At 41.2% G+C, this 27,081-nt stretch overlaps 3 protein-coding genes across 3 annotated transcripts in view; 2 read left to right on the forward strand and 1 right to left on the reverse strand.

The window, feature by feature from the left end:
* Positions 1 to 949: 949 nt before the first annotated feature.
* Positions 950 to 7,643, forward strand: neil1 (nei-like DNA glycosylase 1). Its single transcript, XM_080736529.1, has 10 exons — positions 950 to 1,370; positions 2,986 to 3,476; positions 5,213 to 5,332; positions 5,538 to 5,646; positions 5,752 to 5,842; positions 6,324 to 6,445; positions 6,954 to 6,981; positions 7,068 to 7,138; positions 7,230 to 7,437; positions 7,566 to 7,643. The coding sequence occupies exons 2-10, from the start codon at positions 3,013 to 3,015 to the stop codon at positions 7,610 to 7,612; spliced, it is 1,260 nt and encodes a 419-aa protein (XP_080592655.1). The 5' UTR covers positions 950 to 1,370; positions 2,986 to 3,012; the 3' UTR covers positions 7,613 to 7,643.
* Positions 7,636 to 22,147, reverse strand: man2c1 (mannosidase, alpha, class 2C, member 1). The gene is made up of 25 exons (XM_080736528.1): positions 22,027 to 22,147; positions 21,806 to 21,929; positions 20,927 to 20,997; positions 20,367 to 20,544; positions 19,638 to 19,827; positions 19,225 to 19,331; positions 18,890 to 19,000; positions 18,010 to 18,102; positions 17,408 to 17,524; positions 17,225 to 17,320; positions 17,001 to 17,146; positions 16,272 to 16,395; positions 14,957 to 15,078; positions 14,785 to 14,870; positions 13,497 to 13,652; positions 12,814 to 12,893; positions 12,411 to 12,505; positions 12,214 to 12,318; positions 11,798 to 11,954; positions 11,151 to 11,294; positions 10,347 to 10,456; positions 10,116 to 10,195; positions 9,857 to 9,999; positions 9,298 to 9,401; positions 7,636 to 8,766 (listed from the first exon to the last, which is right to left on the reverse strand). The coding sequence occupies exons 1-25, from the start codon at positions 22,083 to 22,085 to the stop codon at positions 8,655 to 8,657; spliced, it is 2,910 nt and encodes a 969-aa protein (XP_080592654.1). The 5' UTR covers positions 22,086 to 22,147; the 3' UTR covers positions 7,636 to 8,654.
* Positions 22,148 to 25,762: 3,615 nt separating this feature from the next.
* Positions 25,763 to 27,081, forward strand: part of ccdc33 (coiled-coil domain containing 33) — a gene marked incomplete at both ends in the record, with an annotated part of 95,061 nt that continues 93,742 nt past the window's right edge. The window contains 1 exon segment of the mRNA XM_080736875.1: positions 25,763 to 26,033. Coding sequence (XP_080593001.1) covers positions 25,763 to 26,033 — 271 coding nt within the window.

Here is a 27,081-nt window from a genome sequence, read left to right on the forward strand (position 1 = left end):
CTTGAAAACATTGAGGACCCCTGGTCTAGACAGTTTGTCAACCTGTGGATATTTAGAATAAATAATATAGTCAATAAGAATATCTTAACTTAAAGGGGAAAACCACCCATTTTCAATATTGAACTATGTCATTAATATACCTTAGAGGAGTTGTGTGGAAATAAAAAAAAGGTTCCCCCCTTTTGTGTTACCTAGAACTGGAGGATTGATTTTGGGGTTTGTATTGTAAATCACACCGGTGTGATGTCATCTTGGTGTGATTTACAAGTGTTTGGAGTGTCAACAACCCAGATGGACCTATTTGAGGTTGTCGCCAAACCACTGGTGGACGACCTTATACATGGGAGAAATGTGCTGCTCTTCACATAATAATGTAACTGGTAGTGGAAAGACCTTCACCATGACCGGTTCTCCAGGCCAGGGTGGTCTTCTCCCTCGCACACTCGACATGATCTTCAACAGCATAGGTCCTTACCAGGCCAAAAGATATGTATTTAAGATGGGACCGGTGTGATGTCATCTTGGTGTGATTTACAATACAAACCCCAAAAATCAATCCTCCAGTCTAGGCAACACAGAAGAGGGGGAACTTTTTTTTAAATGTCCACACAACTCATCTAAGGTATATTAATGACATAGTTCAATATTGAAAATGGATGGTTTCCCCCTTTAAGTATCCTGTTCTTCCTGAAACAATGAATAATAATTTTGGGGACTTTGTATTGTTTCCTGGGATATCCCATGCAAAGCGGTTGTGGACCATTTATTTGTAAATATTGTATGTTGTAGCCTAGCACACAGAGTTGAAGTTGACTTTTGTAATAATTATATTAATTATATTAATTGTTGACTTAATAACACTCATATTTACTTTATAAATAACGAAATAAAGAAATAGGCCTTCTTGAAATGCTGACATAATTGATAATTTGTTTCCAACCAACACAATACCTTCAAATCCCATAACTGTTTCCAGCGGATGCACTTCTGAAACAGCGTTGTTTTGCGCATATGGGTTGTTCCCTATTTGGCCTTGGCTGGGGAACGAGTCAAGTTGTGTTTTGCGCATCCGGCCTGGGTCTAGAGCGGATATGGTGCATCCACATGTGTGTGTAAAGAACCGGATACAGTAGGCGGGCTTTAGACCGGACTTGAATGGACATTTTCCAATGAATGGCACGGCATATTTGCACCAAGGCACGCGGATGTTACCTAACAATAACATATAACACGTTGAGTAACTAGAAAGCCTGGTGGGCGAGGTTATTGAGTAACTATCTAACGCTGTGTTGTGGTGCTGTGAGTGTGTGCATGTGGCTGTGCCAACGTCTCTGACCAGTGACCACCCATTTGTTTTTGTTTACCACGTGGTAAGTTACGAAATCCTGTGTTCTATCCGTCTCTCTTTCAATGTTATGAGATACACAAAGTGGTTCCTGTGTAAATAAGCCGAAAACCTCCTTTTAGTTGACCAATTGTACCAGTGATTGATTTGTACTGTCATGGAACTGTAGGCTACTTTTTCCTATTGCAAACTTCTATTAAATTCTTCAATCAATCAATCCTTTGTAAGGTTGTTTGCGTCGTCCTGCAGAAATAGCATATTATGATAAAATAGCACATGATTTAATACGTTCGGGAGTCGGGACCTTGTTTGCCGTTTACTGTGTTGTATTTGGGATGACAAATACAAAAAAAAGGTAAACACAACGGTCAATGTGGTCCAGAAAGCGGCTAATGTTTTAAGAAAAATAAAACATCCATCTATTGCACGTGCAATCGAACATAAAAGCATGCATTTGCCTGCTGCAGTTGCCTTTTTCTTATAGGTGTCAGGCATAATCGCCTATAACATTTTCGCCAGGTCTTTTCGCGGGGCACTTTTGCCGTGGAGGAGAGTCTTTTCACCTACCTGTCTGAGCCATTTCGCCTACCCTCAATTCTGCTGTCAGACTGTCCATGTTTTCATATTATCTCTTTGTCATTTAAATATTATAGTGACTGTGACAGTGGTGTTACATGTCAAACCTACACACGGCTATATATGCACTCCATAGTAATCACATAAATACAGAGCTATTGGAATCAGGTGCGCCCAAATAATTAATTAATCCATCCCGATACTATACATTATTTGGTGCAGTATTGAACAGTATTGTAAAATGAACAGTATTGTAGGCCTATATTGTTTTAACATTTGGCTATACAAAATATATATGTAGGCTATTAGGTCTATATAAGATATGCTACACCTAAATAGCCTATAGAATCAACCTTGCCTGTCAACGGGGTCAGCTCACTATCCTGACGGGCCGCTGTTCCGACCCGCTCGGCAGGTTAGTTACTGAGGTACGGTTACCGACTAGCGTCGGCAGGTTAGTTACTGAGGTACGGTTACCGACTAGCGTCGGCAGGTTAGTTACTGAGGTACGGTTAGGGTTAGGGTTAGGGGTAGAGTTAGGGTTAGTTTTAGTGTCGGAATACCGGCCCGTCGGAACACTGATGCGGACCCCCTGTCAACAGGCATAAAAAACTATTTTGCAATTTTTTAGGAATAAAATGTGATGTAAATAATAAATGTCAAGTAAACTGTTAGATTCACTTGACACCACTGTCACAGTCACTATAATATTTAAATGACAAAGAGACAATATGAAAACATGGACAGTCTGACAGCAGAATTGAGGGTAGGCGAAATGGCTCAGACAGGTAGGTGAAAAGACTCTCCTCCAAGGTGAAAATGCCAGGCGAAAGGACCAAATGCGTGTAGGCGAGTATGTTATAGGCGAAAGTGCTGGTGACCTTATTATAATGTAATAAAGGCTTATTCCTCCTTTTTAAACCTCGAGTGCCTGGGTCACTTTTTATTTTATTTATAAAGCATGCATTATATAAGTTTAGTTTTATGTTTTACTACTGTTAGTGTACATCTTTTATGTCCTATTAAATGTCATCACTTCTTTTTATAAACATTTGTGTTCTTAGGGAGCTGCAGCATACTATTAAACCAAAATGCCTGAAGGACCAGAACTCCACTTGGCCAGCCTGTTTGTAAACAGAACGTGTGAAGGAGTAGTTTTCACAGGACCGGTCAGGAAGTCTGAGGTCAGCAAGAGCCCTGACGTGCCCTTCACCTGTGATGAGTACCGCATCAAAGCCACCTCCAGAGGGAAGGAAGTGATGCTCACACTGACCCCTATGAAGAGCGATGATGACAAAACACACAGCAGAGTCAAGGCAGCCGGGCAGGCTGACCAACCCATGGACATCGCCTTCCGCTTCGGGATGTCAGGCTTTTTCCGCTTCACCGCCGAAGATGAGATCCCCAAGCACGCCCATCTGCGATTCTACACCAAAGAGCAGCCCTGCAGGGTGTTGAGCTTTGTGGATGCCCGGAGGTTTGGGGGCTGGCAGCCAAATGGGACGTGGCAGCCTGACAGGGGACCCTGCATCATGTTTGAGTACAAGAGCTTCAGGTTGGTAATGGACAGGGGTGTCGCACCAAATTCTGGGCCCTGCGTGGGTACAAGGATTCACTGCGGGCCCCCCATAAATGTTCCTCGTAGGGGGAGGGGTTTTAACCCATTTAGACTGGGAACACATTATTAAGCATTATTTTGTGCTTTAGCTTTTGAAAAATAGCAGATCTACAAGCTCGCAGCACGGCAGCGCGCTGTGAGCTTGTAGATCTGCTATTTTTGAAAAATCTTGAAAGTTTGTGCAATCTTTGAATATTTATGATATGATATGATATAGTACTTTATTGTCAGTTCACACTGAAATTTGTCTTACGACACAGCAGTCATGTATTCAAAACATATATACAAACATTTGTAACACATCAAGGCATACGTGACACGCTGAGTCGCGGTGCAGCCCCTGTACCAGCGCACCAATATTTCAAATCCTTCTAAGGTTTTTTGAAAAACCTGTTTCTATGTCAGTGGTGCTCAGTCTTTTTCATGTGAAGGACCCCCAAAATGATATGTATTTGGCCACGGACCCCCATCTCAAAATATTTAGTTCCAGGGACCCCCCCAGAAGCAAAATTTGAGTTACAGATGTTCGCTTATTCAGTTATTCAAAGATTTGCACACATTTTCACGACTTTAAAAAAATAGATCTACAAGCTCGCAGCGCTGTGAGCTTGTAGATCTGCTATTTTTCAATAGCTAAAGTATAAAACAATTAAGGCCCCTCCACCTTGGGCCCGAGTAACTCAGTCACACTTTCCACCCCCTTGTGACACACCCCTGGTAATGGGTGTGGAATGATATTATGGGCCATAGAACCTCAGGGCGTCTTTAGACTTGTTATTCCAAATGACCACTATAAACCTTTTGGATCCAGGTTTCTTTCCTGCTGCAGTGTTTGTGAATAACACCAGCATAAATAATTAGATCTGTTGTTGGGTGCGGCAGCGTGTGCTAGCTGAAATCAGCACTGTTTGTCTTGCTTGTCTCCTTTCAACCTGATGTCCCTATTTTGGGCTTGTCATTTGGTGAAAACTTTCCAAATATTATATTTCAGATATTTTCCAAAGTAAAAAAAAAAAAAAAACCCTGAGATGTTTTAATTTATTTGAAGATAAATAATCTACAAGCTCAAAACATGTCATACCCTCTATTGCAGGGGTCTTCAACAGGGGGTCCAGGACCCCTAGGGGGTCCCCAGAGTTACTACAGGGGGTCCTCCAAATCTTTGAGTGATAGAAACTTTTTTTTCTTCTTTTTTATATTAACCACTTGAACCTTAGCGTTCATATTCTGAGAACTTTATCAAAAATAGCAGATCTACAAGCTCACAATGCCTCGGCTATTTTTGGCAAAGAGCTTTGGTGTAGAGGGGAAAAAGAGCAGACTAAGCACAAAGTGAAAGGTTAAGTTTATTAAGTATTGACGGTTCAAGTGGTTAAATATCTGAAAACACAAATTGACATGTATCCAAAATATACTGATGATTGTGCTGTCAAACCATGAAACTATGGAATCTATGAACAGGTTGTGGGGGTCCCTGCTTCATCTCTCCCTCAGCTAAGGGGTCCTTGGCCTGAAAACGTTGAAGACCCCTGCTCTATCGCGAAGTATTGTGAACTTTAATTTTTGATATGTGTTGTATGATGAAGTATATCGGGTTTAAGTTAATTCATTGGCTCCGCTCCAACCAAAGGTTTGATTTTGTGATCATGATTGTGGTCGGTTTATTTCCACAGAGGGAACGTCTTGACACACCTGTCTGACCGTGCCTTTGACAGGCCCATCTGCGAAGTTCTGCTGAATCAAAAGTATTTCAATGGCATCGGCAACTACTTGAGGGCTGAGATTCTTTTCAGGTGATTGTAGAAAACTCATAACGTATCTTTTCTGAACAATTCTTCCGTTGTTTAGAAGGTGATTCAAACTCAGCTCTGAAATCAAAGACATTCCTTTGTTTTCCTTCAGTGGATGGGTGGTATGATGATTAGAACACACTTTGGAAAACAATACAGCCTTTACTTTTGAAAGTATAGAGCCTCAATTACTCTTCCTTCCTGGCAGGCTAAATATACCGCCATTTGTTCAGGCGAGGAAGGTGCTGGAAGGCCTTGGGTCAGGGGAAGTCTTTGAGAGTGAGACGGCTATTAAAGATCAACTCACCGAAACGAAGGTGAAAGGGCATGAGGGATTATGGCACATTTGGGATTATCTGATCTCGAAAGGCAGCACCATTCATTCTGATTCTAACAGTACCATCTTGTGTCCTGATCAATAGACCTTTGACAGCACTGTGAAGAATGTGAAAGCTGAGGCTGCTGACCTGCTAATTATGTGTCACACAGTTCCTTTGGAGGTGGTGAACTTAGGTAGGTAATTATTGTTTGCTGTCTTGTCTATGAGGCATGTTTACTGACCGTGCAGAGTAAAATAATCACACCCAATGTGAAGTGAGCGGTGGTCGTGCTTGCATAACGTCTTCAGACTAGGATTTGAGTCTAGGATGTACAGGCTATGCTACACACACACACACACACACACACGTTTTGCTATGGCAAAACGCTGAGGAAAAAGGCTACAGACATACGACATATGACATCACTAGACAAACATGATGCTACGTACACACATTTTGCTATGGCAAAACGCTGAGGAAAAACACACACACAGCCACTCTATGGAGCGGTTTGCCACCGCTCAAAAAACTTGAAAGTAAGCTGCTGAGTAGGCCTCAGTGGTGACTGTGTTTTGGTTAGCATGTTTACCAGTAACAGTTTTGAATACATATTGTCTTTGAAGTGCATACATGATTTTTTTTCACACATTCCTTTGTGATTTAAACTTTCTAAGGTGGAAAGGGCTATGATCCTGAGAAGGCAGACTACTCTGACTTTAAGGCATGGCTGCAATGTTACTACGTGGATGGGATGAAATCTATCAGAGACCACAATGGAAGAACTATGTGGTTCAGTGTGAGTAGAGGGGCAATACTTTACTTGAACCCACCTCGTAACACTGACATTGCCAGGTTATGACATATATAGTCATGATAGTTTATGACCAATTATACATCATGTAGTTCAGATGAAGCAATCCGATTGGGTGAAATAGCTTTCTACCTTTGCGAATAATGAGCATTACCACACAGGTCTCATCAAACAAAGAAATAAGCTGCGCCGGTCACAAAATAGCCACCTCGCAATAATACACTTGAGGGTCGTGCCTTATTGTGGTTATTACACCCTCTTGTGTAATATTGCTTAACAATGAGACATTTGGATGTCATGACAGCCAACACAAAATATAATTACCTGATACTTACAAATTCTTGATAACTGTACTGTAGTTAGCTTTTGTTTTGTTACAGTAGTAGGTCCTTATTTATAACTGCATTATTTCATGTGGATTTGTCATAAATGAGTTGAGTGATTATTTTATGTTGCTCAATATACACTAATTAACACATTAACTCATTTTCAGGGTGATCCTGGACCCATGGCACCTAAAGGTAAGGAATAGTTTATACAAATATGACTAAGGCTGTCTTGTTCTTACTGTACATGACTGAAGTAAATATCTGGTGTTGTCCCACAGATTCAAAATCACCCAAGGCAAAAAAGAGGGCAAAGAAAGCCAATGACCATGATTACGAAGACAAGAAAAAGGTATTTAAAAAAAGAAAATCATAATTCTCATCCTTTTCAGTGGTAATGACTCAAACGCACTACAATACCATTATGTTTTGTTTTCCTTTAGGTGGTCAAAAGACTTTCTGACCGCACAAAAAAGGAAAAGAAAGTTAAACAGGAACCAGCAACAAAGAGGATAAAGAAAGAAAGGAATACAACTCAGGAGCCAGATTCAGAGAGACGGAAGTCTGAACATAAAGGCCGGTTAGTCAACACAACTGGGGGCAAAAAAAGCCAGGCCGCACGTAGGAAAAGCAGCAGTGCAGACACATCAAGTGAGTAATGTGGCTGGTGATCCATAATAATTATTTAATTAAAGTCTAGGAATATGAGAAGGAGAACATTAATGAATGGACTTGGTGGTAGATCTGTAGGTGTAACTCACTCGGGTCCTTTTTTGCAGTTCCACAGAGGCGGAGTGGGAGAGTGACCAGACAAAGCACGAAATGACCACATTAATGATGGAGAAAAACTACTGTATGGGACCAGTTTTGTATTGTTTTATAAATACATGTTTTAGAAAACAATTATATAGTCTACTGTAGTTCATATGAAACCATACCATTGAAAAAAGACAATACAATGTTGTTAAATGTTAGTTGAACACAGTTATGGAACAGGTAAAGTATTGTCTGTATTGAAATCTTGTAAACCTATTCCCAATATTTCAATTAGAAAACGATATACTATATTGAATATCAAAAATACCTCCAAGTGCTGTCTCACACAAAATACCTCAGCTGTCCCTAAACGGGGTCCACCCTATGTTCCCCAGGTTCTATGTTCCCCACTTCCCCCCAAAAACCCCAGGTTCTATGTCCCCCACCCACCCTCCCTACAAAAAGGTTCTATGTTTCCCGCTCAACCAAAAACGGATCTACTGTATGTTCCCCACCAAAAGAAGTATATAGGGCCCCATGTTCCCAACTCAAATGCAGGAAATGGTGGGACATCTGGGCAGTGGGCTCTAAGAACATGTGGGGAATCCTAATTTAGGTGCCCAGGTGCCTAGATGTCTCCACCCCTAAGTGCCCACTCGTCCAAATGCACACATGTCCCTATTGCCCAGATGTCCAGGCATCATGACTATGACTGTCCAGCTGCCCACTCGTCCAGATGCCCAGTCATAACAAGTATGGTGTCCAGATGTCCCTATAGTGCCCCCTGTCCCACTAGCCTACTGTATTCGTAATTTCTCCCCATTATTGTGTGTTTTGAGTTGTTATTAATAATTAGAAATGAATGTTTCCTGCATTTTTGGATGAGTGGGGAACATTGAGTGGGGAACATAGAACCTTTTTTTGTGGGGGTAATTTTCAAGTTAATAAGGCATGTGTCATTTATTGACACGTAGCTTAGGAACAGTTATCCATACCTTCAAATACTAAATTGCTTAATGTAATGCTTATTTCAATCATACTATTCTTTTAATTTGATTCTAATAAAGCATTTCGCAGTAATGAAAATCTAGACACCAGAGATGCAACTTCATTTACAGGCAGAGAAGCAGAGACACAATTTGAAAGGGCTTGAAGCTCAAAATAATTCCATCATTGGTCATTTTTGCTGGCTGAGTAGCATCCACACGCTCCAGAAGGTCACAACTAGGATGGGATGGAAAGGCAGATTCAATATCAACTTATGATTTAATAAAAAACATTGACGCAAACTAGGGCTGTCACGATTATGAAATCTTTTTTACGTGACGATTATTTGTCACTCAAATAATTGTGATTAACGATTTAATTGTGTTTTTGTCGTTGACAATTACATTTCTGTTTGGATTTTAGGCTTTTAAGTTGGACATAGCCTAAATATACAAAGAAATGACTGACATATTTGACAACATTATACTTAAAAAAGAACATTGATAGTGGAAATAGCCTATCTACAAGCTCACAACGCGTCGCATCGTGAGCTTGTAGATCTGCTATTTCCACTATATATATATATTTTTTTTTAAATATATGAACATTTTTCAACATGGAAACGATTATGACGATTATGAAAAAATAATCACGATTATTAAAAAAAAATCACGATTAGACGATTATGTAATAATTGTGACAGCCCTACTTATGATGTAATAAAAAAACATTGACGCAAACTACAGGTAAATGTGTAGAAATACTCACTGCCAGGCTTCTTGGACGGGGAGGGAAGTGCAGAGAGTTGCTGTCACACTGCTTCCATGGGACTCGTAAAGGCGAACAACCAGGGAATCCTTTCTGTCCTCAGCCTGTGTGGTAGGGATGAACATTTCATATCATGATTATTGTGACAAAAGAAAATAATCAAAATCTATTATCCTGGGGCCATTTGACAAAAAATAGCAGATCTACAAGCTCACAACGCGTGGATCGGCTATTTTTTGGTAAAGACATTTGAAAGAGAGTGAAAAAAAGACTGTATCAAGTACGTATATTATAAGTACCTTTTACCAATTATAGAGGGTTTAAGTGGTACTGGATATGCAGCTCGGAAAATAAAAGGTGAACTGATCCCAGTGCATGACGGAGGACGATATCATGATAAATTAAATCTCCACGATATGATTATTGTGAGTGGTTTTTTTCACCATAAACGATAATATCACTTATCCCAACCCTACTGTGTGGAGAAACTAGATCCTCAAAGCATCGGGGGAATAACCACAGGTTTGAGTGGGAAGATGAGCGTTGGCGGGGAGCATACCGGTTTAATGGTTTCAAGGATGACAGCTGAAGAGCTGACAGAGAAGGCACTCCATGGTACGGTGTGTGGGAAGCACTTTATCAGCCTCAGAGGGTAGTTGAGGTTATATGCACACTGGATAACAGCTGCGTCCTGGAAAGTACCTGTTAAAACAAATTTGATCTCAAGTTACCTACCATGCTGTTTCCACCATGCACACAAAGCTCTAATCCCAGGGGTAAATTCCCTGCCCAGACAGTGCTCATACATTGAAACCCACCTGTATGGGGCATGACAGCATAAGTGAAATGATGTACGCCCATGTCCGCATTGGCATCTGGGGCCTTTGGAGCTCGAAGTCTGTGAGAGAGACATTTATACTTGGCTAGTTGAACATAACAGATTTTCGGCAAGCAACACCATTGTATGACTACCGGTATGTACTGTACAGTTAATAAGCTTAAGCTAGATGTGAGGATTCATATTTTGTGGCGGTTGTAATAATACTCACAGTGACAATGTCATAGTGTTCTTATGAACCGAGTAGCCATATTTGCAGTCGTTCAGCAGAGCGACTCCAAAGCCGTGTTCCGACAGGTCGGCCCACTTGTGACCCCAGACCTGAGAAATTAAACAAGATTATGAAGCTAGCCTGCATGTATCATGAGCTCCATAAATATTTAGACAGTCACACCTTTTTATGTTTTGCACAGCTCCTCACTGCCACATAATTTCACAAAGTATGTCAAACTTACAGGACCAAAACGTCACTTTGTCCAAATACTGTATAAATTAAAGTCAATTGCACTGTTTATTTAAGATTAAGCACATTGTACGGTTGACTACACCAGTGGTTCTCAACCTGTGGGTTGGGAACTCCAATGGGGTCGCCAAATCATTTTTGGGGGGCCCCAGATGATTAGCTTGTGCAACATTGTTTTCTCACTCAACAGTAAACAAACCAGCATAAAGTTTAGGTGTATAAAGGGTACATGCATGTTTCTAAAGTGACAAATTAAGGACTTTTAATTAAGTACCTCTAAACAAATTAAACATTGGCCAAATTGTCAAATAATAGAGGCAGAAATTGTGAAAATAGATCTACATGTTCACAACGCCTCGCGTTGCGATATGTTCACAACGAGGCGTTGTGAGCATGTAGATCGGCTATTTTCACAATAGAACCGTGTCATACAAAATGTAATGCCTCAACTCTTAGTGCTCGTCAGGGTGGGGGGTCCCCAGTTAAAATATGATTATTTTGGGGGTCGCTGCCTGAAAAGGTTGAGAACCACTGGACTACACAGTACTATACCTCAAACCTGGCCCAGTCCCAGGATGTGTTCATGTGTGTGGGTCTCTGCAGATGGCCGAACTGGATCTCATATGTAGCGTTGGGGCTGCGTACTCGCACTGGGAATTCCACCTTGAGGAACTTATGCGACTCTGCCCATTCCACCTGGAAATGAAAATGGTATTTTGATTTGCCTGGTGATAAACCAGTTTAGTTAAAAATGCTAAAGCAATGTAACAATGTTTGTCCAATCAGATCAATGATGGTGTTATCGTTGATCTACAGCACTGTTTCCCAAACAGTGGGTTGGGACCCATTTGTGGCCGGGTCACGAACCAATTCTTATGGGTCATGACTCGAGTAAAAATACACTTCCTGCATTTGAAAATATATTAATATTACAAAAGATTGTTTTCTTTATATATAAATTATATTCAAATATATACATTAATTACATAATTAAGAAGTACCTGTAGTGAAAATAGCCAATCTACAAGCTCGCAACGCGGCGCGAAGCGACACGTTGGGGGCTTGCATATCTGCTATTTTCACTAGTTTGGGTCCCGGGCAAACATCTTATCTATCTTTTGGGTCTCAATCTGAAAAGTTTGGGAACTACAGTACCTTAAGAGTACATAAGATGAACATGGCAGTACTATGGCACACACCTGTGTGTTGAACTTGATGTAAGGACTCATGGCGTCCAACACAATCTCCTGAGTGACGGTGCTCTTGTCACTGATCCTGAGAGTAAAGCTGACGCTGCCCTTCAGTCCACCAGCAGACACCACCTTGACGGGCTGCAGCACCTCCACTACTGGCTTCCTATGGGGTCAACACTGCTGCTGAGCTTATGTTGTGCTTACATTCAAACTGAGCTGAATGAAAATACTGTTGATACATTGAATTATGCTAAAGAAAAAGGTGTTATCCAGCTTTGCTAAAAAATAATAATTGGGATTAATATAATACAGTTGAAAATACAGTTAAATGCATTGTTTCCTTTCTAAGGAGGGGGGGGGGGGGGGAGTTAGTATTCAACTGAAAATATTTCAAAAAAGGTGAAAGTAATGGTGGCACCGACCTCGTCTGAAGATGGTAGTCCATTACATCCCAAGCATCCCAGTATAAGGGGACGTCATCGAACATGACAAACTGGTTCCCATGGCAACCGTCAGAGATGGCCTCTCTGAAAGCAACAGTGGCAAGAAACAAGTCAACTCGTGTGTTTACTGTAATGTAGACTGCAGACCTCACAGCCCTTCCCGATGTGGGTCCTACCGGTTTTCCTTGATCAGATGTAGACATGCCAAGCTTCCATCCTTGTTAACAATGGCTTGTAAAATCCCATTCTCCATGAGGACGGTACCGTCTGCCTGCAATATTGGATGAAACCTGGGTCACGCAACTTTGATAATGCCACAGCAGTTTGAATAAAATTACATCTATACACTACAGCAGTGGTTCTCAAACTTGTGTCAAGGACACCCAAATTGAAATATAGATTTGACCCCATCAGATCTTTTATTTAAAAGGAAAAAAAAGTGCCAGGGACCTCTTGAGGAGGTTAAAATGACTATGATGCTATGTTAACTACTTTTGTGGGGACACCCTGAAACCCTCTCAATGACCCCTGGGGGTCCCCGGAACCCACTTTGAGAACCAGTGCACTACAATAGCATACCTGCACAGTGACAGAGACCGGAATCACAGGTTGTGTGTCTTTGACGATGGCCAAACCAACACTAGGAACTTTCACCAGAGCTGCAATGTACAGTCAGTGTCAGACAACAAGATGTGGGTTTGAAAGCACCACCGTTAATACCTAATAGGGCATTCACCAAAAAATCGAATATTCGAATATCAAAGTCACTATTCGACGTTCACCGAAGTCGAATATTTGCTTATTTTTTAAAAATCTTTTTATTGTTTTCTCTTTAAAAAATATATAGTTTATAAAGCGTGGCTAGATGGGAAGTCATAAGAATGAGTTGTCAATGCCCCTGGTGGATGAATTTGTTAATGCTCTATACCAGGGGTTCTCAAACCTTTTTAGGCTGTGACCCCCAAAATAAACATATATGAACTGGGGACCCCCACCCTGACAAGCACTTGGAATTGTATAGGTATTACATTTAATGTGACTCGGTAACACAGATAAATATTGTGAAAATAGCAGATCTACATGCACACAATGTAGATAGGCTATTTTCACAATGTTCGCCTCTTGCTTACTTAATATTTGACAGTTTGGCCAGTCCTGTCGAATATTCGACTATTTGAATACTTTGAGGTTGAATAAATCGAATACTAAAAATAACTATTCGTGAATGCCCAAATACCTAATGTAAAAAATGTGTTAAGTACCGAGACGAGGTTGTCCAGTGGCATCTTGAAGCTGTATGACTTCATTGCGTTCCCATGGCAGTGTGTTAAGCACAGCAGTGGAGTCGCCCTGCTGGTCCCTTGGCCCCAGAGATTTACAGGCATCTTGCAGGAGCTGGCCACCCTCCCTACGGATGTCTGACGGACAGAGTGTTCTTTTAAAGAAAACCCTGTTAAGAAAAGGTCCTTCTGCAAACCTACTTCTAAGACAAGCAGTCAATGCACGAAAAAAAGGGAATGCCTGACCTTTTATTCATTGCAGGGGTCTTCAATATTTTCAGGGCAAGGACCCCTTAGTTGAGAGAAAGATGAAGCAGGGACCCCCCCACAACCTTTTCAACCTTTCCATATAGTTTCATCGTTTGACAGCACAATCATCAGTGTATTTTGGATTCATGTCAATTTGTGTTTTCAGATATTTAACCACTTGAGCCGTCATTACCTAATAAACTTGACCTTTTACTCTGTACTTAGTCTGCTCTTTTTCTCCTCTACAACAAATCTCTTTGCCAAAAATAGCCGATCTACAAGCACACAACGCCACGCACTGCGAGGCGTTGTGAGAGCTTGTAGATCTGCTATTTTTGGCTACAGTTCTGAGAATATGAACACTAGGGTTCAGGTTGTTAAAGTGATCCCTGGCTAATAGACAAATATGCCTTAATACATTATAATTGTCCTCTATAACTACTATGTAACATTAAAAACACCTTAAATATTTTATTTCTTCTAGAAATAGCTAATCTTTCACTCAACAGGGGAAATACCAGTCGCAAGTTGATGATGTCATAAATGTCATGTGTGCTCTATCCCTATGGAATTTATGGCATGCATTTGCAAAAAAACACATTTTAAATATTGATTTGATGCTCATATTAACCATAGGAAGTATTACGTTTGTTTTTATTTGCACATGCATGCCATAAATTCCATAGGGATAGATCACACATGACATTTATGACATCATCAACTTGCAACGGGCATTTCCCCTGTTGAGTGAAACATTAGCTATTTCTAGAAGAAATAAAATAATTAAGGTGTTTTTAATTTTACATAGTAGTTATAGAGGACAATTATAATGTATTAAGGCATATTTGTCATATTAGCCAGGGATCACTTTAATATAAAAAGGATTTGGAGGACCCCCTGTATTAACTCTGAGGACCCCCTGTTGAAGACCCCTGATTTATTGAGAATACAATACCAGATGAAGGTCAGTGCAACCGAAACATTGTATTCTCAATAAATACACAAATGATTCACTGTGTACCTTGATAATAAGCGAGTGCATCATCGACAACCATCTCTATACAGCTGCCAGGAATCACATCGTGGAACTGGTTTAGAAGAAGCAGCCTACAAGTACAAGACAGAGCATAATGAGAAACCATGTCCAGCCTAATCCAGCTTTTTCTTATCCAAGTCCAATGCCCTTTCTGTACCTCCAGAGCTCCCGTAGCTGCTTCACAGGGTACTGGAAGGCCTTGTCCTTCCACACGGCCAAGCTGATGGCTACCTCAATGTCATGGAGTAAAGCCTCACACTGGCGGTTCCCAAGCTTTATCTGAAAAGAAAAAGTACATGTGGTTTTAACAGCTAATTTCGTTTTTTCCAAAAGGTTCCCCCAAATTGTTAATCCATTAAAATGTATGTTTTTTCGGTAGCGGTCCAGGCACCCAGCGTGACAGCATGTTGCGGGTTCGACTGCCAATCCCGACGACCTTTGCTGCGTGTCACTCCTCATCTCTCTCTCCCCGTTTCCTGTCAGACTACGGTTCACTATCAATGAAAAATCTTTAAAAAAAAACATATATATGCTTTTTCTTATAATCGATTAAATCAATTACATTGATAAAGCGCTGCACCCCTAAGTTAGACATCAAAATCTAACATCTGTCTAAATAACATGGCATCAGTGTACGGCTATCTATCTACTGTAAACAATATACTGTATATTTGTGAACAAGTAAACAACATACTGTACATCTGGACACCCTGGGCAAGATATGACTTCCGCTTGGTTCCAAGATTTCTAGCGGAAGTGCTGGCTTTAACGGACGTTACGTCATGTGGTGCGGGTCTGTTTACATTCCCCAGCGAAAAAACTAAAATAGATTGTAGCTCTTAACTCGCTCTTAATAGGTGTAACATCACCTGAATCAATGTTTGTGTTTGTATATTGTTTATTGCGAGCGCAACTGACGGAGCTGGAGACATAGACCAGAGTTTTTTCCAGCAGGGAATACGTTTGCAAGGACACCGCACAGTGAAAAAAATACAACTTCTGGGAAAATTCAGCCCCACCTCTTAGAACGTTCTCTGCCTCATATCTTGACCAGGCTTTTCTCTTCGCAGATGAGTAAGCCTGGCTACGCGAGGCGGACATCTGGATAACATACTGTAACTAGCTGTAGGCAACAAGTACTGATACAAAGAACTGAGAAGGCTAATCATGACTGTAGTTGGGGGGATGAATCATTCCACAGCTCAGGAGCCAGGAGGAGGTTAGGCCAGACAGCCAAATGCAGCATGAATCAGATCTGTGCCACGTCCGGAATGGGATCCGATTGGTGTAAATCAGTGGTTCTCAAAGGGGATTCCAGGGACTCTGTGGGTTCCTTTAGGGGGGTCTAAATGGACCCATAAACGTCTGTAACTCTGACAGAGTACAAATGGAACCAAATGAACCCGTTATCTTTTTAGGGCTGTATACAGTGAGTGGATATTAGCTTTGACGGTTGAAAAGAAAAGACCCACCTGTGCCTGTGTGGTGTAGGTTCCATTGTGCAGCTCTAAGAAGAGTTCTCCAGTCCATGTGCACAGCAACGCTGAGTCAGCATGGAGCTCAGAGAACAGCTGGTCAGGACTGGACATCTGCACTCTGGGGGAGAGTGGGGCAACAGTTAATTGACCGACCTTGGGCGTCCAACAAACTTTGCTTTGTGCCAAGATGTAGGCCAGATGTAGGCTACGCTACACGTCCCGGACAAAGCCAGATGTTGGAGCTTAGCTCTTTCCAGTAGCAACGCTCAAAACCAGAAATAACTACATCGTTATACAACCTCAAAGCGCATCTCAATATGGTGCGCATTGAGTAGTTTAAATTAAAAATTTAAATAATTATTGGGGCAAAAAACATGCTTCTTGATATATGATTCTATTCTATATATGATCAAAAAAATAATTCATAGTATAATTGCTAAGAAAATAATCGATATTTGCAGTGACTACTCTAGCTATCACTCCATATGGACCCAGCCTGACATGACGCACTCATTGTAAAACAATACAGATGTCACAATGACGTTACTAAACACTGGTCATATTCCCTCTGTATTTAAAAGAACCACAATGTAGTCTACCGCGTACGTGCTGACTGAGACACGCATCACAGGGGTTAGAATAAACAGTTTGGAAGTTCTTTTGTCTAGACAGTTTTTTTCCTTTGTGGGTCAGAGTTTCGGTAGTGTCATAGGAGGAACTGACTTAGGAAGTCCATCCGTATCCTGGACTCGCTGCAGTCTGTCCAGCATCAGCTGTGTGGGTCCACCGCCGCCATCCCCAAAACCAAACAGAGCTGCGCTGTGGTTGGCTCGGCCTTTGTCCTTGTTATTCTTCACCGTGTTTACCAACTGGGGGAAGAGAAAATGAAATGTGAGCGATATGACCAAATGTAACACTCCAATGACGTGTGTTTGTGGGTCACTCACTTCCTCAACCTTGCCCTTCATCTCATACGAATTTCCTGGTGGGAAATGAGTTAGAACCTGGGATCCGTCCAGACCCTCCCAGAAAAATGTATTATGCTGCAAAAAGGGAACATTTTCCAAATATAAATTGAAAATTTGACATGGTATTACTGACATTGGTGAAGGTTCTGGTGTGTAACTTACAGGGAATACGTTAACTAGGTTCCAGCTGAGCTTCTGTGTCAGGAAGCGAGAAATCCCACTGCCCTGCATGATCTGAGGAAGCTGGGCAGAGTAGCCAAAGGTATCTGGTAGCCAGAACTAAAGAGGACAAGGAGAATTACTTTTACTTTACGTTTGGGTTCGTAAATAAGGACAAATATAAGCAATATTATTTAACAAATACCTCAATATTGATATTGTGACGATGATATATAGAGTATATAAAAAATAAAATTCAAAAATTGCAAAAGTAAGGCGTTGTGAGCTTGTAGATCAACTAAGTACAAAATAAGTAATTACAAATATTTCACAATAATACAATATCCAAAATCCCAGACAATATCCAGTTTCATATCAAGATATTGATATAACAATATATTGCCCAACCCTACTTTACTTTTTTGACATTTACTGTATATATAAACATAAAAGTTTGCTTCACCGCCCATGGTTGCTTTGTTTGATTATGGTTTCACGGCTGGAGCTTAGTCATAATTATGTTGACTAAACTCTTTATAGAATTAACAAATACAAAACAAAGCTTGGTTGTCCAACATGGCCTGAGTCTAGCTTATGAGCCCAACCTCTTTACAGTAGATCCCAAACTCCTGCTGAAAGAACCGCTGGCCTTCCAGGAACTGCCTGACCATGGATTCACCAGAGGGAAGGTTCCCATCCTGATAAGAAACAATGCTTCTTTATATACACAACAATGGCACAGGTTATTAACCTATTAAGGACAATATAAGTCTACTACAAATAGCAAACATAGACGATATACAGGCTCATGACACATTGCAAGGTTGTAGGGCATTCACGAATAGTGATTTTTAGTATTTGAATTATTCAACCTCAAAGTATTCGAATAGTCAAATATTCGACAGGACTGTCCAAACTGTCAAATATTAAGTAAGCAAGAGGGGAACATTGTGAAAATAGCAGATCTACATGATCACAACGCCTCGCATTGCGAGGCGTTGTGAGCATGTAGATCTGCTATTTTCACAATATTTATCTGTGGAACCGAGTCACATTAAATGTAATACCTACACTTGTCAGGGTGGGGGTCCCCAGTTCAAATATGTTTTTTTTGGGGGTCACTGCCTAAAAAGGTTTGAGAAGCCCTGGTATAGAGCATTAACAAATTCATCCACCAGGGGCATTGACAACTCATTCTTATGACTTCCTATCTAGCCAAGCTTTATAAACTATATATTCTTTAAAGAGAAAACAATTAAAAAAATGTAAATAAGCGAATATTCGACTTCGGTAAACAACGTCGAATAGTGACTTTGATATTCGAATATTCGGATATTTGGTGAATGCCCTACAAGGTTGTAGACGTGTCTATTTTTGAAATGAGTTTGAAAACATTAGAAAATGTGATGCCAGGGTTCAAGTGGTTAAAAGGTCCAGAACGATAAAGCACAAGTAACAGACGGTGATTCCACACATGGTACTTGCCATTTCCACCCATGTGCCTCCAACTGGGATGAACTGGCCCTTCTTGACGTAATGCTGAATCTGTGAGTAGAGTCCTGGGTACCAGGTTTTCACCCATTGGAACTGCTGAGCCTGGGTAAAGATTGGCAATAAACCTTATTTTGTAGCCCTTGTTTTAACTGCTTAACCATAAACCCTATAGTAGTCTTCCTTGCCCGTGGTGCCCCAGGTGTACATACACACACGTTACATCGTGATGTGTTGTGAACTGTAATGTTTGCTATTTTTTAAGATCTTTTTTTTGCTATCTACAGTATAACTATCGTTGCATTGTGGCACGATTGTGGTCAAATTACCTGAGAGCAAGTAAACACGAACCCTGGATTCTTCTCAATAAGGCGGATCACTGTCACCCAGCTTCGACCGCATTTGCGAATGGTCTCCTCGTAAGGCCAAAGCCAGGCTGTGGATAGAAGGTGATGATTGATTGATGCACCTTCTCTTTATTGGTACTGTACTGCTCTTTTCTTTCTTTTGTTTTTTTCCCCCTCTTATCTATCTTTTCTTACGTCTCTGTAACTTTGTAAATAACTGTATACTGCTGTGCTTCTACTGGACAACTGAATTTCCCCCTTGGGATAATAAAGGTATCTATCTATCATCTATCTATGATTATTTACTCATTCTTCAAAAAGTGACAACATTACAATTACATGGCTATAAATGTATATGCGGATCCTCTATTCCCAATGAAATTATAAATTGAGACCTGAGTCTATGTGGCAGTGGCCCATTGCGTGGATGTTGTGCTGGCTCTGTCCATTGCGCTGGCTGAAGAACTTGTGGGCCAGACTGTGTGCTTTGGGAAAAGACGTGGGATCCGCTGGGTCACACAGGTTGACCATCTCATTGACGGTGAAAAGTGCCTGGTAGCCACGTTGCTCTCCTTCACCCAGTTGCTGAGACGGAGAGGGACAGAATGGCGTGTGAGCTTATTGTGACCGTCAGGTCGCAAGTTGCTATCAAAACCTCCACCGGCTGTCAGTCTGTCCATCACGTCATGTCACGTCACACTTTTGGCCCTACTCTTATCTCCGCCACCGTTGCCCCTATCCATGCCAAACTTTGCACACACACTCCTTGGCTGGCAAATCACAACATTCGACCCTGATTTCTCACATGCCCCTGTTTTAGTGCCACCATGAGGCTGCTTTTTGCTGACAACATTAATGGACACTGCTCCTACATATCCTGCCTAAAAATCACGCAAAGTGTGGCAAACCACAACCTCTGCCACTGATTTCTCACATTCCCCTCTTCTAGCGCCACCATGAGGTTGCTGATCTGACGGTCGCTTATCTCCTGATTAGGGAGTCTTACTGGTATGTAGTCTTTAACGTCCAGTCGTTCACAGTTAAATAAAACATTAAATAATACCTCCTCAAGGGATCCTGGTCAACGGAGTACAAGTATCAAAATGCATTATCTCTGAATTTACCTTTACAATATCAACCAGCATCTCAAAGTCAGTCAGCAGATCCCTCACGTCGTGGTTAAATACCACTAGCTCTGCTTTCTGGACAGAATACTTCTTGTTAGGGTCTGGGGCTGCAATCATGGACCCCTGACCCGCTCCAAAAAGACCATTGCAGGCCAGTTCCACGTATAAGGTGATCCTAAAGACCAAGAAACAGCATTGAAAAATATGCATTAGCAGTTGAGTGAGTTGGGAGTTTCATTAATTAGTTAAAAATATGTTCTTTTTGGTGAGCGAAGGCTAAATGAGGCTTTACAGTAAAATTCAGACACTCAAACACTCATTCCTCCGTCACCCAGGCGGATGCGTGCATGCGCCCATGAGCATGACATCTCCCTTTAGGGCGTCTTACTAGTACGGTGTGAAAATCTGCTATATTACTAGTAGTAATATAGCAGATTTTCACACCGTGTGTAGATATTTTATTATCAAAACATTTTGCGTATAATGACCAATCGCCAAAATGGGGACACCAGGGTGAAAATGGCTAGAAAATCATCAAATCATATCAACTGACTGACCTGTGTGGCTCCTCGTCTGTCAAACACTCTGTCAGGATGTAACTGGTCTTCTCCCCTTCTTTACTTAGCCCCTGCAATGACATATTTACACAATCTGTGAGATTCAGAATGGGAGAATGGTGCAATAAAGGTGTTAGCCTAAAGCAGGGATGTCGCACCAAATTCTGGGCCCTGGGTACAAAGATTCACTGCGGGCCCCCATGAATGTTCTTCATAGGGGGAGGGGGTTTAACCCATTTAAACTGGGAATGCAATATTATTATTTTGTGCTTTAACTATTGAAAAATAGCAGATATACAAGCTTGTAGATCTGCTAAATCGTGAAAAGTCTTTGAATATTTCAAATCCTTCCAAGGTTTTTTGAAAAACCTATGTTTCTATGTCAGTGATGCTTGAACTTTTTCATGTGAAGGACCCCCATAATGATATGTATTTGGCCATGAACCCCCATCTCAAAATATTTAGTTCCAGGGACCACCCAGAAGCAAAATTTGAGTTACAAATGTTCGCTTAAAAAAAATATATCCACGGGTTTCCAACGCCCCATAGTGCATTGCGCAGACGTTGTACCGAGCTTCCGGCGCCGCAGCCGAGTGTGATTTACAAGCTCACAACGGGTTGCATCTGCGACGCGAGCTTGTATGTCTGCTGTTAAACCGGAAGTGTGGTCCAAATAATCTCCAGTAAACTCCCGCGGAAACAGGTGGATATATTCAAAGATGCATTTTCACTAGCAGATCTACAAGCTTGCAGCGCTGTGAGCTTGTATATCTGCTATTTTTCAATAGCTAAAGTATGAAATAATTAAGGCCCCTCCACCTTGGGCCAGTAACCTTTTCGTAAGGGTTGAAGTGAAGATCAGCATGGTTATTACCTTACCTGCACAGGTTGTTCCTCTCTCCAAACCATGGCCTCCCCATCGCTCTCCCACAGAAGATGAACCTCCTTCCCTCTCCAGGACTCTGGGATTGACACGGTCACTTTGAACCAGCAGGTCCACCATCTGTAGACGTATAAATCACAGCTTAGCGTTATTGCCGATATCACATAGTTTTATTTACAACGCACGGCTGTAAAACATACCAATACGTAGTACTTACGTAGGCCCAAAGGAGTCACCAACTTTATATGGTGCAAAGCTCTGCTTGGCAGCCTCCATGAAGGAAATACGTTTAGGGGACAGGAATGAGGTGAGACATTCAAGTGGATAAGAGTCGCCATAGAGTCTGCAGAGGAAAACAAAAATGATAAAATTAATAGATGGATGGATGGATGGATAGATAGATAGGACTTATCAAACATATAATCAAGTCTGTTACAGATGTTGTCCAAAAATCATGCAGATCGGTACACAGTATCTCTATAGCCATTAAACGAAACGGGTATTTCTTACATTGATGCTCCCACATATTATCATGCAAGCACCAGTTAAAGTTACTTTCCATCCCTCATATACTGTGTGCACACCCCATAACCCCATTTCGGAGTTCATATCTTTGAACGGGTAAGGGCTAGTTATTATATATGCGGTAGGATGATGCACTACCGAATTACATTTAAAATATCGGTTTGCAGTTAAAATCTGTGTGATCATTGATTGATTGATTGATTGATTGATTGAGGACTTTAGTCTTTATTAGAAGTTCGCATAGGAAAAGGTACAGTTTCATGACCGTACAGTTCACAGGTACAAGGTCAACTAAAAGGAGATCCTAGACCTAGTAAGCTTTTCGGCTTATTTACACAGGAAACCTTTATGTATCATCACAGCCTACAGCCACGAGTAGCCTATGTTTAACGCACAATACAGTAGTACTATTTGCATAATTTTCAAGTTGCATGCATGTGTGAAAGTTTGAATGGAGACCATGTCTTCTGGATTCCAGAGTCTCGGGGACGCGCACGTCAGCAGATGTTTTCCCGGAAGGGGCGGAGACAATGACGTCTTCATGCTTCTAATATATCAATAAATACCATTACACATCATCCAATTGTTTGTGGAATCTTACTTGTATGCAACAGTCATGCACTCATAAATCACAGCATGATTAAAAATGAAAAAAACAAAATAGCAAAATATAGATATGTAGGATTCGATCAGCCGCAGTCACGAGCCAGTGTTCAGTGTACACATGGGGAACAAGTCCGCCCTCTAGTGGCGGAAAAGAATACCTCTGGGAACTCAGATTGGGAACAAGTTGCAAGTTGACATGACACATGTGAGATCGACTGCTGGAACAACTGGATGCTGTGTATATACAAAACAGCACCACCTGCTGCATGTCCTGTGCTAAACATGCAGCGCCAGTTCCAACCTTATAACTAGGGTCTCACACATTATACACACATTATATCACTTAGAATTTACTAAATAAATATCAAGCCCATTAACCTCAACTCTACACATCTCTTCGGTTGGTAATTATGGAATTTTCTGTCAGTCATGAATTGCTGACGTAAGCAAGTGATGATCAGTACTGTAAATATATAACTAAATATACTCTTTGATGCAATTAACTGGATGGAAATAGGAAATCCAAGGAGAAGAAATAGCCTTTGATAGTCAATTGTTTATTAAAAGATGTTATCCTGAAGATACCATGTCAAAATAGTACAATAAGCACATTTAAAACCAGCTATTCAACAAGCATGTACATATTGAAGGAGACACTTTTCAAACATTGTTTTTGGCTCAATCACATGGAAGATTGAGCTATTAAATGATCAATTGAACAGAGCGCTTAAAATTTCTAGAAAACCAAAGGACACCAGTTGATATAGGTCAACTTGTCTTGTTCCCCATGTCATGTTCAACCCAGAGGTATTTTCTTCCGCCACTAGAGGGCGGACTTGTTCCTCATGTGTATGAGATGAGTTAGACTATTACCATGGGCAACTCTCAACGCCTCGTAGCGTGATAGGTAGGACGTTGTATCATAGATTTTCTTTGGCTCGTGACTGCGGCTGATCGAATCCTACATATCTTGTCTTTTGCTCCTTTTTTTTTTTTTTTTTTTTCATTTTTAATCATGCTGTGTTTTATGACTGAGTGCATGACTGTTGCATACAAGTAAGATTCCACAAACAATTGGATGATGTGTAATGGTATTTATTGATATATTAGAAGCATGAAGACGTCATTGTCTCCGCCCCTTCCGGGAAAACATCTGCTGACGTGCGCGTCCCCGAGACTCTGGAATCCAGAAGACATGGTCTCCATTCAAACTTTCACACATGCACCTGCTAAGGTTTGAAAAAAGAAAAAGAAAAAAAAAAGACCAGCAAAAAGCTGGCGAAAGATGTTGAGTGCAAATCTGGGCAGGCAGTGTATAGCCCACTAAATCACAGTAGACTACTTGTCGTTCGTATAGGCCTACAGCAGAATCGTGGGTTAAAAGCTAAAAGGCTCTGTCTGGCCTACAGGACATCTGGCATCATTCTGGACAACATGAAGTAGGCTACAAGCAGTGGTGTAAACTAAGTACATTTACTAAAGTACAATTGTGAGGTACTTTTACTTTACTTGAATAGTTCCAATTTCCAATACTTTTACTTCTACTCCACTACATCTCAGAGGCAAATATTGTAGGCCTACATTTACTCCACCACATTTATTTGAAAACTTGAGTTACCAGTTATTTTGCAGGTACCGGTATACATTATAATATACAACATACATTACTTTAGCCCTATTTTATACCTTGGATATTTGAAAATAGCAGATCTACAGGTTGTAGATCTGCTATTTTCAAACATTTTGTACTTTTACTTTTGGTAATTTAAGTACATTTTGAATTCCAGACTTTTACTTATAACAAAGTATTTCTATATTGCTGTATTGCTACTTTTACTTAAAGTAAAATATGTGAGTACCTTTTCTACCACTAAGTACTAAGCAGCCTACAGTTTCCCCCATCCACAGCTAAAGTTCTTAAAGGAAAAACACCCTACCTCATGCCTTGGAAGACCCTCTCCTCTCGAACTCTTTCGCACAGTTTAGAAATGCACTGTTATTTCACGAAGTAGGCCAACTCTGCCATAGGCCTGGTGAACACCCACTTTGGAAACGGCCAATAATTACATAAACAAAACAAAAATCAGCAACATGGCTCTGTATTATCTGATCAGGACACCTCTTGCAACGTGTGGGACTTTGAACTGCCTCTATCTTCTTAGGACAGCTCCAGCATCATAAAACTGCTGTTGCGTGCAGATTGGAGGGGGGGTGAAATGGGGGTAGTAGTCTAGTTGAATAAGCCCAGGATCTGTGACACTTATCTATGAATTGATGCACTCTTTCTTGTTCTTAATAAGCCCAGGATCTATGATAGGCCTACTTATGAATATTAACAGTATAACAAGATGCACCAGGATCTATGATACTTACAGTATAACAAATTGGCGCTAAGTATTATCACCTACTAGGTCTATTCAGTAGTTTCACACATATTAGATCAATGGTTCTCAAAGTGGATTCCAGGGACTCTGTGGGTTCCTTTAGGGGGGACTAAATTGACCCATACAAGTCTGTAACTCTGACAGTGAAATGAAACCAAATGGACCCTATTTGGTTCCATTTCTACACTGCCAGAGTTAAGGGGAGACCTTGAAATGCGAAAGTTTGAGAAACACTGCAATTAGATCAAAACAGATCATGGGCTATTGATACTCTGTGTAGCAGTCATTGGTGCACATCGGTGTTGACATTACATGCAAAAGAGGGATTGGCACTGTGGTAGCTCCAGCAACATAAACAAACTGTGAACAGAAGACACTTGCAGCAGTCATATCTGCCCCTCCTGACACACACAGACACACACATACACTCTTGTTACGATGCTGAGGGATCGCATGAAGGTGGAGGAGAAGGAGCTAGACTTTGAATTTGAGGTGGTGAATGTTCAATTCAACCGTGTGGGCCGGTATGTTCTGATCCTCACCGTGGAGAACCCCCTGCTGGAGGACTCTGGGGAGGGCGTACAGCTTCGAGTCAGCGATGGAGACATCCTCCAGACCAATTCTGGATGCACAGATACCATTGAGCAGACCGGACCCAATGAGCTCTGCACCTGCATCAACAATAGATTTGTCTTCACTTTACCCAAAGGTATGGAGAATAACACATTCTTTTCTATTGACAAAACACTGATGCTGACCTTCAAAGCAGCCAAAAGTACGGCTCCTCCATACCTCCAAAACCTGACCAAACCCCTACAACCCCATCCGTTCACTCAGATCAGCCAACACAGGGATGCTGACAGGACCCTCCCATAAAACCCCAGGACAAAAATCCACTCGTCCTAGACAATTTGCCCTCCTGGCCCCCAAACTGTGGAATAAACTCCCTGTCGCACTTAGAACTACAGACTCACTCCCTAACTTCCGTTGTGGACTGAAGACTCACTCTTCAGACTCACCTAAACCCATAGCACTATTGTAACACTCCCCTTCCCTCGATGACCACACATGAAGCTAGTTTGGGAAACAGGGGGCAGTCAGAAGTCAAGAAAAGGGAGTGTGGCTTGGGTGAAGACATCTGGAAATGTGCTCATTTTACAGTAATTGGTTAGTCAGTGTATTCCACAGAAAAGGGGAGTGTAGTGTGTAGGTAGTAGAGTCACACAGTGTTTCCCAACATTTTTTTTTCTGTCAAGGCACACTTTTCATAGCCAAAATATCCCAGGGCACACCTAGATATATGGTGTGTGTGTCTACTGGCTATTTTCAAAATGCCTCTTCCTTATATTATTTTACAATTTGGCCAATGTTTTACCATTATCATTATATATATATATATATATATATATATATATTTACCAGTTGATACTTTTGATGCAGTAGGTATTAAAAAGGTTTTAAAGGTCCGTGGCACAGTGGTCGAGAAACCGTGGTATGTTCCACAGAAAAGGGAGTGTAGTGTAGGTAGTATAGTGTATATTTCACAGAAAATGGAGTGTTGCCTGGTTGAGTCCAAAACCATCCAAACCGTCCAAAAACATCTCTATCTCTATTTTATTTTTATTTTTTTAAAGAAGAAAGAAAAGAAGAACTTGCCTACAGCAAAACACGGCCCTGGGTGTGTGGGGCCCCAGGTAGCCTCCTAACCTGTAGGCCTAGCCCTACACCACCTACAGGCCAATATTTGGGGAAAATTA

This window comes from Nannobrachium achirus, assembly GCF_963921795.1.
Source record: "Nannobrachium achirus genome assembly, chromosome: 11".
Taxonomy (NCBI): Eukaryota; Metazoa; Chordata; class Actinopteri; order Myctophiformes; family Myctophidae; genus Nannobrachium; species Nannobrachium achirus.

Coding starts and splice junctions, on each gene's coding strand:
- neil1 (XM_080736529.1), top strand. CDS start 3,013: ATGCCTGAAGGACCAGAACTCCACTTGGCCAGCCTGTTTGTAAACAGA. Junction 5,333..5,537: donor AGGGCTGAGATTCTTTTCAG/GTGATTGTAGAA, acceptor CCTTCCTGGCAG/GCTAAATATACCGCCATTTG. Junction 5,843..6,323: donor TTTGGAGGTGGTGAACTTAG/GTAGGTAATTAT, acceptor AAACTTTCTAAG/GTGGAAAGGGCTATGATCCT.
- man2c1 (XM_080736528.1), bottom strand. CDS start 22,085: ATGGAGGCTGCCAAGCAGAGCTTTGCACCATATAAAGTTGGTGACTCC. Junction 12,894..13,496: donor CACTGGACAACCTCGTCTCG/GTACTTAACACA, acceptor TGTACATTGCAG/CTCTGGTGAAAGTTCCTAGT. Junction 10,457..11,150: donor GGGACTGGGCCAGGTTTGAG/GTATAGTACTGT, acceptor TTAATTTCTCAG/GTCTGGGGTCACAAGTGGGC.